At 30.9% G+C, this 19469-nt stretch overlaps 1 protein-coding gene across 1 annotated transcript; it reads left to right on the forward strand.

Annotated features, from left to right (window-relative positions):
- The first annotated feature begins 2301 nt into the window (after positions 1 to 2301).
- On the forward strand, positions 2302 to 16412 carry LOC134725364 (bifunctional heparan sulfate N-deacetylase/N-sulfotransferase-like). Its single transcript, XM_063589121.1, has 12 exons — positions 2302 to 3765; positions 4210 to 4336; positions 5018 to 5130; positions 5464 to 5649; positions 6015 to 6143; positions 6767 to 6949; positions 7509 to 7605; positions 8052 to 8175; positions 8698 to 8872; positions 9474 to 9644; positions 10246 to 10355; positions 15347 to 16412. Exons 1-12 carry the CDS (start codon positions 2743 to 2745, stop codon positions 15561 to 15563), a joined length of 2655 nt encoding a protein of 884 aa, XP_063445191.1. The 5' UTR covers positions 2302 to 2742; the 3' UTR covers positions 15564 to 16412.
- Positions 16413 to 19469: the final 3057 nt, after the last annotated feature.

Below are 19469 nucleotides of genomic sequence, written 5' to 3' on the forward strand. Positions count from 1 at the left end.
GTAACGTTTATGGACTCGATTTGTGCTCGCCGTCCAACTGGCCCAACCGTGACTATCGTAACTTATGATCATCGCACCAATTAGATTAGATTTTCTCATATTACTTAAAATATTCAAAAAATCTGTTTAAAATCTTTTGAGGTAATATAATTTAGAAGGTCACGTCCGTATTTTAAACAGGGACCAATCAACATTGTGTAACTATTTACGGTGTGCTCGAATTGTTCACTGATAAATCTGATTGCATTGTGATCTCAAATTGTAGAAGGGGAGATAATGCTGGTTATTTTTGACACGCATGTCCACAAAGCAGGGTCAGAATGTAAACAGTTGGAATATTAATAGATAATAATACATGTGTAAGACACTTTGCTAAGTATGAATTATAAGTGTGACTATTCTATATTGAATACTGAATGTAAATACATGGAGTAATACTGTACATGACGATAAGACGGGTAACGAATGGTGTAGCTCGCTTATGATACTGGGTAACTTATGGTCTGTCCTGGTCTGTTGATTTAGCGTTATTATACTACGATAAAGTTTTTTGTTTATCTGATATTATTTCTGTTAATATTTTGAACTGTCAAACGAAATTCCCTGTTTGGAAAATTATAGGGGTAAAGCAAAATATTCAAAGACTCCTTTCGAAAATTGATACACCACAAACATCAAGAGCTGTTTGTCTACCATGTTTACAGTCAGGTCAGGTATTTATAGGGGGTCTCATTGGCGGGTTCCGATCCCGGATTCCCATATCCTGCTTACACTACATTGTGATTGTATGTATGTAAGCAATTCCCATTTTTTTGTCATTTCCCGTGGCCCGCTAGACCTCATTTCCCGTTTTCACGACACAATTATTTGACTTTCACGTGTCACACTTACAAAATTTAGGCAATCCCCCGTCACCCTTAGACCCCAAACGAGACCCACCAAACATTTGTATATATAGACAATAGCAGTGCATTGACTTGACATATCAATGATATACATGTATGGATGAGGCTTAGAAACAGATATGTCGTTGATATGTCAAGTCAATGCACTATTATTGTTTTATACTGCAATCTAGAAAAAAACATTTTCAATTATTGTTCAATGTGTTTACAGTGTTAATGTTGTTTATTTGATTACAATGTTGGCGAAAATCCCTCTTTAAAAAGACCACCTATCAGACAGAGATTTATACAACACAATGAAATCAAATGTACCATCACCTGTTGAAACCCGCAATTGATGGTGAACAAATTTTTTTGAGTATGGACTAGAATATCAACACTAAGCATAAAACATAATGATTTGTAGGTTTCAAACAAAAATTAATATTAACGAGTAATATATATGTTTTTCCAAAAATGGTAAAAGAAATAAGTTTGAGTTGTTTATGCTTCGTTGTACGTATACGTTGGAAACAAAAACAGGTTGAAGAGGTTGTATGAATGATTGAGTATAGTTTCCGCAACTTCTATTTGAATATTCATGAGGAATTGTGATATCGGGTCAGTAACGGTATATATCTATCATGTCTATGACATAGCAATTAATATACAGTCAACATACATTTTTTGTATTTTGACTGCTCAAATAGAGCAAGTGCATAGTCTATTATTTTAGCCTGTTTAAGTGCATATCTTATACTTGCATTAAAAAAAGTCCATTCCTGCATGGAGTTGGATACACAGGCACTTGTCTATAAGTTTGATTTTTACAGTGGATGACCATGAGGACATTCTGGTGTTGTTGCCACAGACATTTAAATCTCAAAACGTTTTGCAGGAAAATGTAAATGCCTACTCAAAACAAGTCTATTAGACAAATGATAATAACAGAAGAGTGTCCAACATGCACTTGCACTGCACTATTATTAGAATATTAGAATGGGATCAGTGTTCTCCCTAGACTGAGACATTTTATTTAACATTGTGATCAAAAGGAATATTTGGAAAACCATCTTGTTTCTTTAAACTAAAACATCACATACATAACATAATCTATAAAAAAAAACCAATTCAGATACCATCACACATTGTCACATTAAAAAATAAAGCATCACATATCTATGATTGCTTAAAGGTTCCAGGTGAGAACACTGAGAATAATATACAAATTATAAATATATGTCTGTTAGTTACTACATTTTGAAAAAGAAAGAGCAAGGAATCGTTATCTTATAATAATATGTTCAAAATTCTACCTTACATGTAGCTTGTATTATTTCTGTTTAAATGGTTGTTCAAATTAATGATTTATTTCTTCATGTTAATTGATATGGTTTTATATTTTTTTCAGTGGATATTAGTTCGAGAGATTCATTCATAGAGAAAAGATTTGTTAGCGACAAATGCTGGAAAAGATTGATTGATAGAGGTAGTGCTTGAACAAGTTAATTAATAGAGGCAGTGCTTGAAGAAGTTAATTAATAAAGGTAGTGTTGGAGCAAGTTAATTGATAGAGGCAGTGCTTGAACAAGTTAATTAATAGAGGCAGTGTTTGAGCAAGTTAATTGATAGAGGCAGTGCTTGAACAAGTTAATTAATAGAGGCAGTGTTGGAGCAAGTTAACTGATAGAGGCAGTGCTTGAACAAGTTATAAAATTTGAAGAATTCGCTCATCCATAATGACCAAGCTGATTCTACAAATATGGAAGAATTCATGAACCTACTGATTTCTAAAACAGTCTTTTGTAGCATATGGTTTGATATAATTCAGTTAGAAGTAACATAAAAAATAACCACAATGATGTTTAAAAGATTTTGGGAGCGACTGAAGACCAATTATCTAAGAGGCTCTCCACTTCATCGTGTAGGACGAACTAAGACTTTAGTTTCAGCTGTTGTTTGTCTAAGTTTTCTGTCTTTTATTGTTTTCACATATCATTTTCTAAATTCAAGTCCAGTGCACCGAATAGCAAACCCACCAGAACCTGCCATAACATGCCGTATGAACAACCTTCAGAAATCTATGTTCACGCCAAAGGATCACACTTCAAAAGAAAGGCTTCATATAGGTGCTAGAGTTTTAGTTTTTGTGGAATCTCAATATTCTAAAGCTGCCAAACAAATCACCAGTTCTCTTCAGTATGCCCGTATTGATTACAAATTAGAAAACACAGGTCACAATTTACCTATTCTTACCCATTCCGATAAAGGACGATTTGCTGTAATTATTTTTGAAAGTCTTGAAGCTTATGTCAACATGGATAATTGGAACCGACAGTTGTTAGATAAATACTGTCAAGATTATAAAGTTGGAATGATCATTTTTGTACACTCTGCTGACGAGTACGGCATTGAAAAAGAAAAAGTTCCAGGTCTGCCATTGATATTAAGGTATAATGTTGCCGTTAAAGACTATCGCTTAAATGCATTCACCGATATATGGCGAATAACAAAACCAGGAGAAACAGTTTTAGATAATATTGAAGAAGATGATTGGGTTGTGTTTGAATATAATCATTCAACCTATGAACCTTTGTCTTACGCAAAACTAGCACCCCCTCCTTATTTAAATTCTCGTTACATACCTGACAATTCTACAGTTGTATGTGCATTGCTAGATCGTGGAACATTAGATGGCATACAGAGAATTTTTTTTGGTAATGATTTAAGTTTCTGGGTACATCAGATGATATTCATTGATGGTATATCATATTTATCACATGGCAAGCTGAGTTTTGATTTAGAACGATACATTCTAGTGGATGTTGATGACATATTTGTTGGAATAACGGGAACAAGAATGACAGCAGACGATGTAGAGGTAAAAGAGTTTTATCATCTAGGATGAAAACTATAAGAAAATTGAAAAAAATATAGCATTCTTGACCATTTGTAATGAAGTATATACATGTATATATATTTTTTCAATTGTGTTTGAGCTGTTGGGTTTCTGTATCAATAATATTTTCTTCACTAAAAAGGGCAATCTTTTTTCATCATTTGTTTTGCTTAAAGTCACAAGTAAAATTTTAAATGTTTAATGGTTATATATATATTGGTCAATTGGTATGTTTTATTAGCTAAATATATGTATAAATAACTCAATGAGAACCCTGATTTGCCAGATCTCCTTAGAGTAGTTTTTCATTGTATTGATTTTTCAAAGATTAAACTTAAACCTACAGGCATTTTTATTAGCAACATGAACAAAATAAAGAAATTTTGAATATATTTCAAGCTAATAAAAATTTTGATTTTTTTTCAGGCTATGGCAAAGACTCAGGAAAGACTTCAAAAGGAAGTCAGCAACTTCCATTTTAATCTAGGGTTTTCTGGTTGGTTTTATCAACATGGAACTTCTTTAGAAAATGCAGGCGATCAAAAGATTCTTGGTAGGTGCCTTTACAGAAAGACAGTTGTTAGATATAAGAAAATGTGGTATGAGTGACAATGAGACAACTCTCCATCCAAGTCACAATTTGTAAAAGTAAACCATTATAGTACTGCCTTAAATGTGGAATAGCAAGCTATAAACGGACCCAAAAATTACTAATGTTAATCCATTCAAACAATAAACCATTGATTCAAGCAGGAAAACCAACAGTCTTAACTATATAAAAACAGGAAGCATGTATGAACCACATCAACAAACGACAACCACTGAACTTTAGGTTCGTGACTTTGGACAGGTGCAAACAAAGGCAGCTGGTTTAAACGTTTTAAAAGGTCCCAACCTTCACCAAAACCTGAAACAATAGTGCAACATTGCAACATAGAAAGACACACTATAAAATATCAATGAAGTGTACATTTTGTAGTCTTCATATAAACTTTTAATAAGGTAAAATTGAAAAATGATTCTTGAATTTATCAGATTTATATCCAAAAATTATGAATGCAGTCATTCGTTATGGTGTAGTGGAGTAATGCATCTATATAGTAGGTGGATTTCTCTTTAAAACTCCAGTTAGTCCTGAAAATTTGACCATGTTTTGTTAATTTTCTTGAACAAAATTTCAAACAAAGTACATGCAAACATACAAGTAAACATAAATTGTATTTTTGTGTTTCAGAGTACAGGAATAAATTTTGGTGGTTTGGTCATATGTGGAGACATGAACAAGGACATAAGTTTGACCAAGCTAAATTAGAAACATCTATGATTAAAAATTACCAATTTGCCAAAGTGAGTAACAAATGTTTTTAGACAATTTTTTCTTCTTTATTATTTCCTTTTTCTATTATTACAATTTTTTGGTTTTATCTTTCTGTTTTTCAATAAATGGTTATTTTGTGTTATGGATATTAAAAATTGCAGTAAGGCAACAACTTGTATATACAAAAGTGCTATCTCAGATTTATTTATGTTCATCACCATACCTCAATAGAAGACTAAATCTTGTCTGAAATTTTGAATGTACATCAAAACCAGTGTAGGGTTCAAACTCTATAAAATTAGTTTGGCAAAGGCAAGCTAAAATTACCAAGGTTGGCAGTAAAAATGTTTTGCCATTTACAGGAACACAACATACCAGTGATGCATCAGTATGCTGTGGCTCCCCATCATTCTGGTGTCTATCCTGTACATGAACCACTCTACCAGGCATGGAAAAATGTGTGGGATATAAGAGTAACAAGTACAGAGGAATATCCTCGACTTTATCCTTCATGGAAGAGGAGGGGATTCATTCATAAAAGGGTTATGGTTAGTAACATGCAAAACTCTAGAAATTTATATTTTGTTTAAACTTTGTAACATCTTTGACTGTATAATATCATGTTTATATAATCTAGCTAAGTCTTCTACTTATACTAAATAAAGCAGTCTGGTTTCAATATTCATATTCGGCTCATTTTCAAGAACAAGATGTACACAATAATGCACTCAACTTTTTACCTCAGACTGATATAAAAGGATTTTGAAAAAAAAGTTATAATTGCATTGACACATGCTTCAATTATGAATTCACTATTAATAGTATTTTTTTTTTTTTTATTATTTTGAGGGGATGAATAATTTGATTTTGACTTGATTATGGATTTACCTAATACTCTGTTAAAACCTTTCAGGTGCTACCTCGTCAAACATGTGGTCTATTTACTAAAACATTGTACATTGATACCTATCCTGGTGGAAGGAAAAAGTTAGATGACAGTATACAAGGGGGAGAACTCTTCAAAACATTCCTATACAATCCTGTAAGTAACATTGAAATTAATGTCGTGGGAATATTACCACAGCTACAATTTACAGAAGGTAATGGTCAAGTAAAATATGTGCAATAACATTAATGGTACCAATTTTCCTGCACCAGATGCGCATTTCAACAATACATGTCTCTTTAGTATACACAAAAAACGCATTCTAATCTCTTAAAATTTTGTATATATATTTAAGTTCATTTAATTTAAAGTCTGAAATAGTGTCATATTTTCTTTGACGGTAAAAAATAGGGTCATATTTTCTTTGACGGTAAAAAGCATAATTGTGACTAGGTGAAATAAACATACCATATAGAGGTTTATTTTTGCGGCTGTAAAATTTCATGATTTTCATTGAATAAGGTATACAAAATACTTTGGTGGTTATTATTTTGGTGGAGTCAAACTTTTTTCATAACCTTTGCATTTGCACTTCTAAATAGGTGGAATTTATTTTGGCGATTTTATTTTATTTGGAAAAATTTACACCCTGCGAAAATATCCCACTGAAAATAACCCGCTATATGGTATTGGTACATGAATAGTGTCAAATTTAATAAACAGAGAACCAATATGTCGTCAGACTTTGTATTAAATTTCAGATTACTCTTGTATTGTAGATAAACATTTACATGACTCATATGGGTAATTATGCAAATGACAGACTAGCTTTGTATACATTTGAAAGTGTAATCAAATTTGTTAAATGTTGGACAAATCTGCAGCTGAAACAGGTTACACCATTAGAAATGGGCATTAAATATTTTGAGATGTATCCTGAAGATAAAGAACCAGTTTGGCAGGTAAGAACTGTGAATACTGATTATAATCCTTCATTGGAATTATAGAGGTCAGTGCTAGAAATAGAGGATGTTGTGATTAAAAATAGAGGCTTAGTTCACATATCTCCAATAATGTACCTCTCGACAAAAATTTAAGAAATAAAAAATAAAACACTTTCTATAGAATTAAAATGTATGTCCAAGTCAACAACAGTATATTAATGTTACACAACTAAAAAAATGTATATTCTGATGTCTGCTGTACTTTGAAACACACTATCCATCATTGTATGTCATAAATTTATAACCTTTATAACACATGAAGGTGACACTTTTTTCATGAATATTCAAAGAACTTAAAAATAAAAGCAGTGAATGGCAGTGGGATCTATTGTTGAAAATATGTCCAGTTCGTTTATAGACAATTGATTTAATCTTTAAAGATCAAGTTATGTGCAAATTACGATTGTATTCATAAGGATGAAAGATATTTACTGATATATAAAACCGAACGCTTTCACAAAACATTCATTTTTTTTTAAATTACTGTTTTGTCACTGTTATACCTTACTGTTTTCAGGATCCATGTGTGTATAAAAGACATTTACAAATTTGGTCTGCTAACAAAAGCTGTGATAGACTGCCAAAATTCCTTGTGGTTGGTCCACAGAAAACAGGTACTAGTAGTTATAAACTTGTAATGGGTGCGGTTTTAGCTTTTCGGTATCAATGGTTGTTGTGCTGCAGCTCTATAGGATATTTAATTCTGTGGCTTTGTGTCATATTTTATGTTAAAAAGATATTTACACCCCCCAACAAATGAAATTTGAGGTGATTGAAATACATAATGAAATCCACATTTGTGCCTCTAAAAGTCGATAGCATTTGATATTCCAACAAAAAATTAAACAAACAAGATAAAAGTGAATGAAATATGCAATATTGAGCAAAACTGTTATCAGCTAAGACATGTAAGATGTTAAGTAATTAATGCAGTTTTTAAGTCCACCCTTCCATTTCTATGTAGACAATATTACAGACTTTGAGTTCATATGAATTATTAGTTATGTTTTTTTACCTTCTGTACTTTTAATTCAGCCTGTCATATTTGACTATTTTCCAGGTACAACAGCTTTATACAAATTCCTGCAGATACACCCAGCAATATTAGCAAACTACAACAGTCCTGATACATTTGAAGAAGTACAGTTTTTTAATGGTAATAATTACCACAAAGGCATTGATTGGTAAGTACTTTTTGACATGTAAAAAGTAAAATCACAAAAATACTGAACTCCAAGGAAAATTCAAAATTTAAAGTCCCTTATCAAATGGCAAAATCAGAAGCTCAAACATAAAACAAATAGGTAACAACTGTCATATTCCTGACTTGGTACAGGCATTTTCTTATGTAGAAAATGTTGGATTGAATCTAGTTTTATAGCTAGCTAAACCTCTCACTTGTATGACAGTTGCCTCAAATTACAAATTATAAATAAATGTAAATTCAGTTTCATTACTTTCTGCACACTGTAATTTTGAATGTTACTTTTCATGATCTTATTTGGATTATTTGGAGAATATTATAAAAAGATTTTAAATGGTCTTTCTGTTGTACATATGGATTTTATGTCATTACTTTTATTCTCAATCTAAATCCATGGTCAGTTAAACTCTAGTAAATTAGCAGAAACCTTATTTTTTTCGCATGCTTCTTAGTAGTGAATAAATCTTGCTTGAAAAATTTCAAACCAATATTTCTTTTTCAGGTATATGGAGTTTTTCCCTGTACCTGGCAACGCTACCTCTGATTTCTTGTTTGAGAAAAGTGCTAATTATTTTGATGGGGAATTAGTTCCATATAGAGTTCATTCATTACTGCCAAAAATAAAAATTATTTGCATTCTCATTGATCCTGCCAAAAGGGCATATTCTTGGTATCAGGTAAGTTATGTTCAGATGTGATAAAGTGATAAAAAATACTTTACTTTTAAAACCTTTAAAGGTTCAAAATGGGATAAACATTAAGCAATAGCTTACATTACATCTTGTAAGTAATGATTCTTTTGCACTGTTTTTGGTTTTTAATTTTCAGTACACCAGAACATCACAAAATCAGTATCAATAGTAAATGCTACTACTTTCACAAAGAATCATCATAAACTATGGCCAAATGGTCTGCTGTCTAAATATTTCTCTAAATATATGTTTTCAATAGCATGAAGATTGGTACCTGTCACATCCAAGACTGAGTGGTCAGTCTCAATTATCTGTTGCAATTCATTTTGCAACACTAAGCATGTTGTTTTTACATCTTTGTTACACTGTTGCGATACTTACCCTTATGTTATTTTAAAGTGAGAACAATTAAGCACAAACTTTGGTTAAGTCCAATCTCAGAATTCATTTTTTCTTAAATAATTTAAAATCTATGATCTTATAACAGGAATGCAACTGTTTGAGATATTCCCATCTAGGTTAGACATCAAGAATTTACTGCATTAAGTAAATGTTTCAATATTGTGAATTTTCTTTTCTCTTACAGCATATGCAAGCTCATGGTGATCACATAGCAGGCAACTACACATTTCATGAGATCATCACTGCTCCAGACAGTGCTCCTAGAAAAGTGAGAGAATTACGCAATAGATCACTCATACCAGGAATATATGTTCAGCATTTACAAAAATGGTTCGAATTTTTCCCCTCCAGACAGGTTAGTGATCTTATTTCATTTAAGATACAAAGAAATAACATAGAATAGAAACGACTATTGAAATTGATTGATTGCTAGATTTTAAACCACTTACTTGACATACCATTATGGTTTTATTTTCATGACAATTAGTTTTACATGAATGTTAGCAGTTAAAGGATGAAAACTTACAGAAAAACTCCACCTTACAATTTTTGTATTGCTTGTAGTGTAGATCTTTGCATGTTGTCTGCTCCATGGTTTCTGTTGCCTGCTCTATGGTCTATATGTTGTCTCTTTGACATATTCCCCATTTCCATTCTCAATTTAATTGATCAGAACAATTTTAGTAAGTGAAGAAATATACTGTATTCTGGTAAACATTTGACTCTATGTATGAACGGATAATCTCTCTTTACTTACTGAATATTTTCCTTTGAATTCAATAACTGATATATGGGGATGCAGATATACAGATATGCAGATTAAGTAAATTGTAAGCAGTAAAAATGGATTAAAATTGATTGATTTGTTTAAAAAAAACCATTTAGAAACTAGTATGATATCCATGGATAGATTTGGACTGTATAAGAATTCTTATCCATGTCAACTTATTTTTTAGATTTTTATAATTGATGGAGGTCGGTTAAAAAGTAATCCAGTAGCTGTGATGCACAATGTCCAAAGATTTTTACATATAGAGCCTCACTACGATTACAATGACTATTTAAGGTAGGTAGAGCAGAAAACAGTAGTTTTTAAAGGCAGTGCTTTAAGGCCTGACTTTTAAGTCATGAGGTTCATCTTTTCATACGCAATCCTTGCTGGGGGTCTTTTGGCCAGAAATAGATCCGGAAATGTTCGAATTTCTCCTCTTCTTTTTATGGTATGATATGGTTTTTGTTTCTTTCATTTACATTGGGGACTAAAGAAACGATCAGTGTGTATTGTTCGTTTTATAGAACTTGTTATAAGTGTGTATTTTGCATTATAAGCAGTCAACCTGACTACAAACTATCATTATTTGTATATTCCGTGTGGAAAGAGGTCGGGTCAATTTCAAGTGTTATCTGACATCTAAAGATCCTTTAATTAGTTCAGACGTTGATATAACAATGAAAAGTCGACTGAACATGATTAATATTGCATCTTCTATAATTCAAAGCGGAATTCGGTTTATGAACGAGAAACCGTAAAGCGTTTTCAATTTCGGTATTAGTTATGTATGTTATCTACGTATTATCCTGGTTCCCGGTACTACGTTCCGGGTATTAGCTATTTGATATATTTGATGTGTAACATTACAATCGGGTACCAGCCAATCTACGTGTGTATGTGTACATGATTTACCGCCAAAATGACCGACTTAAAAAATAGTCCATAAACGTTCCGTATAATGATATGCTAATTCATAATTAATCGTAACTTTTTTTCATCTTTGTATAATTAATATAACAAAATGGATTCCACAAAATTGAAAATAGCATTATTTTACGAGGATTTCTCATATTTTTTTCACTTCCGGCGCAGTAATACGTATGTTTTGAAGAAGCTCGAAGAAATTGACAAAGTGAATTGAGAAGGAAACGGATAGATATACGTTCTTGCTATCAGGTAAAACAATTTAAATGTACAGGACAAACACATTTACTTCACACAAATAGTACAGGCTTAAGCTTTTTATTGTCTAGCTTATACACGACTGTAGTCAAGTGTTTAAACGACGGCGGTGACCTACAAGGTACGGGTCATACTGGGTCAAGTCTAAATATGTAAACATATCCACGTGCTATTAGGTAGAACGCATCGTAATGCAATATCTACAATTTTTCCTCCTTTATACATCGTTTAACCAGATATATTTCTCCTTTTTACATCGTTTAACCAGATTTATTTCTCTTTCAAATACACTTAAACACGGGTTGTATGTACGTATCTTTTCTAGTGTTTTCTTGTTGTTATTAAAGTTCATTTGTTGATGTTTAGAAATTTTTGAACGACTGAACACAGGAGTGAATGAATGCAACAATTATATATACTGAAGACTTGGGCTGTACAATGATAGTGTACGTATATCATACTGATAATCATTCTAGCAGTAATTATGTTAATTTAGGATGTAATGTCTAATGACAGGAATTCATGAGCTATGCCTCAGGCTTTCTGAAAAAATATCAATGACAATGTAAACAGGAACAAAACATTGACACGAATGATGCTCTCTTCTATGTTATATAGTTATTTAGGTATATGTGTTGCACAAGTTTCAATTAAACTTAAGTTATAAAACTTTTTTTCAGGGCACAAACCCACTTTAAAGAGACTTGTCTATTGCCATACCCATCCTATTTTCATGCACCATTTGCAAGCAAGAGACTGAATGGTTTGCAAAATTAAAAATCAGGACGGTGTCCAATTAAAACAAAAGAACTAAACTGGATGAATATTGCAGGAGAAATCTAGACATGCTAGAGGAAAGTTTTGATTTGTGAAATTGGTTTTCCTGAAAAGGCATTCATCCTAGCCTGCAAAAAGGAACTATAACTGTCCACCACCAACTGACGAGCTAATGTTGAGCTTCACATATGGAATTACTCAAATACCATCAATGTCTATGTTTTCAGCACAAATTTCACAATTTATGACAGCTGTGCTTTTTTTATACCGTTAAAGAGTTGTATACTAAATTTTATTTTTTTATCAATAAATATATATTATATTAATTGTGTCATCTAAGAACAAAGTCTTGTATTTTGCCAAAAGATGCATACTAGTGAATGAAAGTGGTGCAGTTCATTTTGCTTTGGTATATAGAATTGAATTACAATTGTTCATGTTATTGGAATGCATATAAAAATAAGGAGATGTGGTACAATGTATATGATATTTAGTGAGTTTATCAAGCAAAAGTGAATAAGAAATAGGTATAAGCAGTTACAGGTACTACTGTACAATCTCAAACAATGAGAAAAACTCATACCATAAAGAGAATTTCATATTTACAAGTAAGTTTTGTTTTTGCGTTGAATAATTTTCTTCTATTGTTTTAATTGCAAATATGGGAAGTGGTTAAAATGCTAATGAGACAGCTGTTATGGCCACAGAGCCTTAATTGAAAACTTCTTTTTCATTCATACCGGTAGATTTTGCCTGGAGTAAGAAACATATCTGCCAACTTTTCAAAATGCACATGGGGGTTTTACGTGAAAGATGGTTCATATAGTCATACAAAACCTTCAAGGGGGCCTTCAAATGGAAGCAGGACAAGTCGCCCCACTGGCTAATCGGCCCACTTTTTAAAAAAACACCACAAACTGATTTATCAAATCACCCCACATGTGAAATTGGTTAAATCATGTTTAATATTACTCCTGCCAACTCGCCCCACATGTGAAATTGGTTAAATCATTTTACATCAGGGTTCTCACTAAGGATTTTTGAAGGCGAGTCCAGAGACTCGTCATTTTTGGCCACGGTGAGTCATGGTAACTGTGTTCAGTTTATACAAAATATTTCAATATTGATGTATTTGTGGAATCACCAGTTTTGATAATGGTGAGTCCAGACAGATTTTGTTGAGTCCAGGACTCATGGACTCGCCTTAGCGAGAACCCTGTTTAATATTACTCCTGCCAACTCGCCCTACTTATAAAAAAACGGTAATTTTTAGATTAATATGTATGTATCTATAATTAAAAATAAAAACTCGCACCACTTTAATGAAAACTAATCTACACAGAATACAAACAAACCGAAAATGAATTTAATTACTATTATTGATATACATGTATACTGAAGAATAAATGTAAGTTTTGAAGCTTAGTTATTTGCATAACAATTGAAAAGAAACCTGTTAATTGTATCATAATGCAATATAAGGAATTGAACTTATACATCTTTTTCCATACGTGGGGCGAGTTGGCATTACTAAATTCTTCCTGGTTAATAATATATTTATCTAGATATTATCGTTTTCTATTAGGTGGGGCGAGTTGGCAGGAGTAATATTAACGGGATTTAACACAGTTCTTAAGTGGGGCGATTTGGTAATCCAGGTTGGGGCAGGTTTTTTTTTAAAGTGGGGCGAGTTAGTGAAAAAATGGGGCTATTTGCTAATGGGGCGATTGTCATGGATTCCCTTCAAATATATTCTAATGTGGTTTTTGGCTTCTTCTTGCATTAACAAGCTTATAGCCATTGTTGAATTAATTGTTTTCTTTAAATAGTGGACAAAATTGCTCTTACAAAATTTCCATTTGGGAGCCTCAAGCTCGATGGGGGAAATACTCTGCAAATACTGACAGTTGGCAGGTATGGTCATAAAAAAAGTTGACATGTTACTATGTACATTTACCATTATGTTACTTGATGTTCTTGCTATACACACAGTACAGAGACTAGTCAATCTTTGTGAACTATTTTTTTATGGGAGTCATAGAATATGCGTATACAATCAATAATTAAAAATAGTCTATTTATATTGAAAAGGAAAAGTTCTTATATGTCTAAAGAAGAGGGACGAAAGACACCAAAGGGACTATAGATACATGTATAGGTGAACTAAGGTACAAAAGAACTCTAAATCTTAAATTCTACAAACCACCTCTGTTCTATGGAAGATAATGATATAACTGGACTAGAAATACACACAACCTGTAATTAACTGCCTTTACAGCGCTTTCGCGCTTTGATTATACGCCTGGGACGGGACGTATTATGGTATACCGTTGTCCGTCCCTCCGTCTGTCCGTCGTCCACAATTCGGACAATAACTCAAAAACACTTTCACCAATTTCCATGAAACTTAAGTGAATTGTTTATATCTATTGACGTAAGCTCCCTTTCGTTTTTTTTTAATTTCAGATTTTAAGTTTTGGATTTATGGGGCTTTATTCATAAAAAAGGGGGGATTTTCAACACTTCGGACAATAACTCAAAAAGGCTTTCACCAATGTCCATGAAACTTTAGTGAATTGTTTATATCTATTGACGTAAGCTCCCTTTCAATTTTTATAAATTTCAGATTTTAAGTTTTGGATTTATGGGGCTTTATTCATAAAAAATGGGATATTTTTCACACTTCGGACAATAACTCCAAAAGGCTTTCACCAATGTCCATGAAACTTTGGTGAATTGTTTATATCTAATGATGTAAGCTCCCTTTCAATTTTTATAAATTTCAGATTTTACATTTCCGTGTTATGAATTTTTATGCTTAAAAAAGGGGGGATTTTCCAATTTTGAGACAATAACTAACACTTTCACAAAATTTTATGCAACTTTGATAAATTGTTTATATCTATTGACCTTAATAGTGCCATTTCTTTTGTGCAATTTTATTTCTTATTTGGGGGGGGGTGTATTTGACAGGGCTCACACTATTTCTAGTTGATCATATAAATTCATTTAAAGCATAAAAGAACAAGTTAAAAGAGCAACGGGCGTATCATGCGCTAAAGTGCAGCCCTTTATTTATTGTATTCAAAGGTTTTCTATGCCTATCTCAAACATTACATATTATTGTATACCATTCACAATTTTAAACATCTGACAAGTATATGCTGCTAGGATAAGAATTAATTTTATTCAGAATTATTCATGAAAATAGGTTATCTTCAAAGATACCATTTGAAACTATTACCCCTAAATGACTGTTAGTTTGGTATAAGGGGGAAATAATTAAATATTTTCAAATGTAATCAAATTTATTTTCTTTTTAACAGGTTTGATTCAAAGAAAGGATTTTTCTGCCAAGTTTCATCAGCCAACAAAAGTGATTGCTTGGGTCGCAGCAAAGGTCGGCATTACCCTCCAATGAACGAAACATCAGTGGAATTCTTAAAACAGTTTTACAGAAAAAATAATGTAGCATTATCTAAACTTCTAAGTAAACACAAGTATAGGATACCAGACTGGTTAGAAAAAGAATTAAGTGATTGAAATATGATAAGTTTTATTGATACCTTAGACCCTATGTGATTAATTTTCTGAATCTCAATGATGCATGTTGGGAAATCTGTTGTTTTCCTGTCATGGAAAATGTGAACAAATCTGTTGATTGAATTTTGTACAAGTTTCAGTGAAACTATCATGGCAAGGATAAATATTCCTTATGTTTTTGTATATTTTAATGAATTTAAAGAAATCTTATGACTAATACTTATGATCATATTAGAAAATTCTTATTGTAAATTGGAATAATTTGGTGCTGACATATTTTAGCAGTTTCATTAAGGAGGTAGTGGTGGAGTTATCAGCACTTGTTTGAAGAGTGTGTATTTATGGTAACTCCAGAAACATTCAATATATTCTTAAATATGTTGGTGATTAATAAAGGGTCACATTCAAAAGCTGGAAAAAAGACAAACTACAAATTATAGTCATACATATACTTCGTAAAGTAAATTTGTGGCTATATGAATCTTTTCAAATTTCAAGTATGTTAGACTTGAACTATTCACATACTAAACATAATGTTTTATGAGGTGTAAAAAATATTGTACAATTAAAATGTATGCATTTTAATTTATTTATTTTTTGTGTGTGTAAATGTTTTGTTTGTGTGTGTTTCATTTTTTCACTTTAAAACAGGACACAAAATCAACTAAAATATGATCACATTCAAAGACCCCATTCTATGTTAGAACAAATAACGACTATCTTCCCAACCCTGTTTTTGTTTTCTTAGAATTCAGCATTGGAGTTCCAGTTAATTTTTTTTTTAATTCAGCATCGGAGTTCCAGTTAATTTTGTATAGCCTAAGATTTATTTTTATTTTTTAGCAAGTATGCAGTTTATTCTTAATTTAAAAAAAAAAATGAAGACATTATTTTTCGACAATTTTTTTAATACCCTTATAAGCTTCTTATGTTTTTTTTTACACACTAAAACAAGCATTTAAGGGCATACGATACAGTTACAGGGGAGGTAATGACGTTGCTAACGTAAAATGTTATTTTCGCGACGTCAAACTGTGACATATCGGGAAAAGGTGCATTTTTCGACTGATTTTTTTCATTCAAACTGATTTAATTTGAAAACGAGTTCATGGACCCCTATTTTTCAAAACAGCAATTTGTTTCATTTTGCAGGGAGATTATGTGACCAAAATTTTATAAAACTGTAAATAGAGGATTTTTTTTAATTTTGATAAACATGCAGCAAAAAATGACGTATTTTCCTCAATTCATGAACATTTGATAAATATGAGTTATTTCTGAATAAAACATGCATAATCTTTTAGGATACTTATAAAATACAGAAATTACCGATTATTTAACAAAAAACAATTTGTGTTTATCTTTTATAACAAAAAAGTTATGTCTTTCTTTCGAAAAAGAAATTACGGCCACAAATCTGAATTTTGAGCAAATATACAAAATTTCGACCTCATTTTACTCAAAAAGTAGCACATGAAGGTATATTTTTTATTACATATTTGATTTAATCATGTAAAAAATAGACTATAGGCAAATTTTCACGAACTTGTAAATACAGAATCAAAACTGTATCGTATGCCCTTAATGTAATTTGACAAATTTTAATTTTAGTGTATTGCTAATATTTCTTCTAAGTTTTCATATATACTAGTATATTAAGTAGAAAAGTGTGTGAACTCGGTGTAGTTATAGATTTTTTTTTTATATTTCATGGAATTGTTCATATTGAACCATTGCTATGGTGCTTCTATGCCTATAATAAATTTTGCTGTGTATCTGAAAATGTAAGATTGTGACTTGTATATATATATGACAAATTTCTCTTTAGAATGATTATATTTTTCTGTGCATCATGCAATTGAATATGGTGAATGCAATTTCTGGATTTATTAACAAAGAATATTGATGTCAAATACTCAATGGAAAGAATAAAGCTTTAAAATGAATAAAATTAGTATGTGATATTTAACAATGTATTGGCTTTACTTTTAAGTTTTCATTTTTTCAGGTTTGGAATTAAGAAAAAGACCTATTTAACAAGGATAAGTTTGACATGTTTAACTTTTTATGAAAAATTAAAACAGTTGAATTTTAAAGTTAATACATGTGTGAACATTTTAAACATTACCTTTCTTCATTTCCAGATTTTTACCGGTGTAGAATTTGATTTGAAACGCAATATAACGAACAAATGATTAAAAAATGTGAACCGATGAAAGGCAGCATGTTGAAAGAAATACACAATAAACAAATTGTACGTCATATCCTGTGTGTGTCTTTGTTTTGTTTATGAATACAAAATTGTTGAGCTAGAATATTGACACATTATATTAATGTGCTTATCATTCCCTCATACAATTCAATATTTTTATTTATCAAAATGATATGGCTTTGATATTAAACTAACGTTGTTATCATATCTGTCTATAATTGTTTAAGAATATGGTAGACATTCTGGATATGTTTAAAATTATACTTCGCTATATTCTATAATATTCTAATGATTTTTTTTTAAAATATAAATATTGTATTTTATAATTCCCACCTAGAGATATGGAGGAGTTCATAGCTGATAGGAGTCATACTATAATTGTAATTACAATTATTTAAAAATTACAAGTCCTGTAAATTAAATTTGTGAAGTATAGGCAAATTTTAAACTTGCATATAGCAATGTATTTTTCAATGCATAAGTTTTATGCACATTATTTAATTTTATATTAAAAACACTTTTTAATTTATGTATTGAAATTGTAGTATACCCTTTATAAATATGTTCAGATCTGATCCTTGTAGAGATTTATCTAATTTTGTATCAAATTAAATTTTTGTGAACTGATTTTTTTTCTTTAAAAATATCATAAAATTTGTTAGTCTTATTTGACATAGAATTTGTACTTATTTTTTATTTTCAATGAATTATGAAAAGAGTAATACATGGATTATTATTTTATCTTATCTAAGGAGCACTGAAGTATATGTATAGAAGAGTTGGATAAAACCTTTTTTTAGAGAAATTACTATGTAATTATTGCTTTAAAGGTGACATCGCTGGACACGGTGACCACCTGTTTTAGACTGATATTCAGGGTTTTAAGTTATATTATTTTATTGTTATGAACTTTTGCTTTTTTAGCACCATGCAATTTAATAATAATGATTTTTTTTTAAAGTTTTCAGATAAGTTGACCAAAAGTTTCCAATTTTTAGCGGAAAATTCTAACTTTTTAAGATTTTAGTATGACTGGCTGGGATAACACACTTAGGCATTTATGAAACCATGAGACCACCAATTCAAGCATTATTCATAGGAAGATGGTATTTGTAACAAAACTTTTACTTATAGGAAAGCTTCATTATTTCTTTATACTTTAGAGTTTGGTTTAAAAAATTATTGAAATTATAACCTTTGATATATGATTAGCATTTTTAGATAAGTGTTGCAACCTACAGGCATTATTAATAGTGAATTTTTATGATAAGTTTTTTTTAACTTCTAATTTACAGAACGTTTAGAATAGTTATGTAACTTTTAAATTACACTTGTATAGTTGATATTTTTTAAATGGAATGAATAGAATGATGTACATAACTGTATTTTTATACTAAAGTTAACCCAGGTTGTGATATTTATACAAGTTGTTGTTATGCTACAATCATGTCACAAAATAGAGTAGAAAATATAGACTAATACAATCAGTGAATAGTGATTAGGTTTGATTAAATAATTACAGATTAGCTTTAATTAAGAAAATCAAATAGATTTGTTAACTTCCGATGCAAGATTTTTGTTGTAGAAAACCTTGGTAACTTTTTATATATTCACCATGGTATTGGAAATAAAATCTCACAGAAAAAGTGAAAACTGATTAGCATACTATGTTGATAAAATTTTGACGATATGTT

The sequence above is a fragment of the Mytilus trossulus genome, chromosome 7 (assembly GCF_036588685.1).
Source record: "Mytilus trossulus isolate FHL-02 chromosome 7, PNRI_Mtr1.1.1.hap1, whole genome shotgun sequence".
Classification (NCBI taxonomy): domain Eukaryota; kingdom Metazoa; phylum Mollusca; class Bivalvia; order Mytilida; family Mytilidae; genus Mytilus; species Mytilus trossulus.

Coding starts and splice junctions, on each gene's coding strand:
- LOC134725364 (XM_063589121.1), top strand. CDS start 2,743: ATGATGTTTAAAAGATTTTGGGAGCGACTGAAGACCAATTATCTAAGA. Junction 4,337..5,017: donor AGGCGATCAAAAGATTCTTG/GTAGGTGCCTTT, acceptor TTTGTGTTTCAG/AGTACAGGAATAAATTTTGG. Junction 5,650..6,014: donor TCATTCATAAAAGGGTTATG/GTTAGTAACATG, acceptor AAAACCTTTCAG/GTGCTACCTCGTCAAACATG.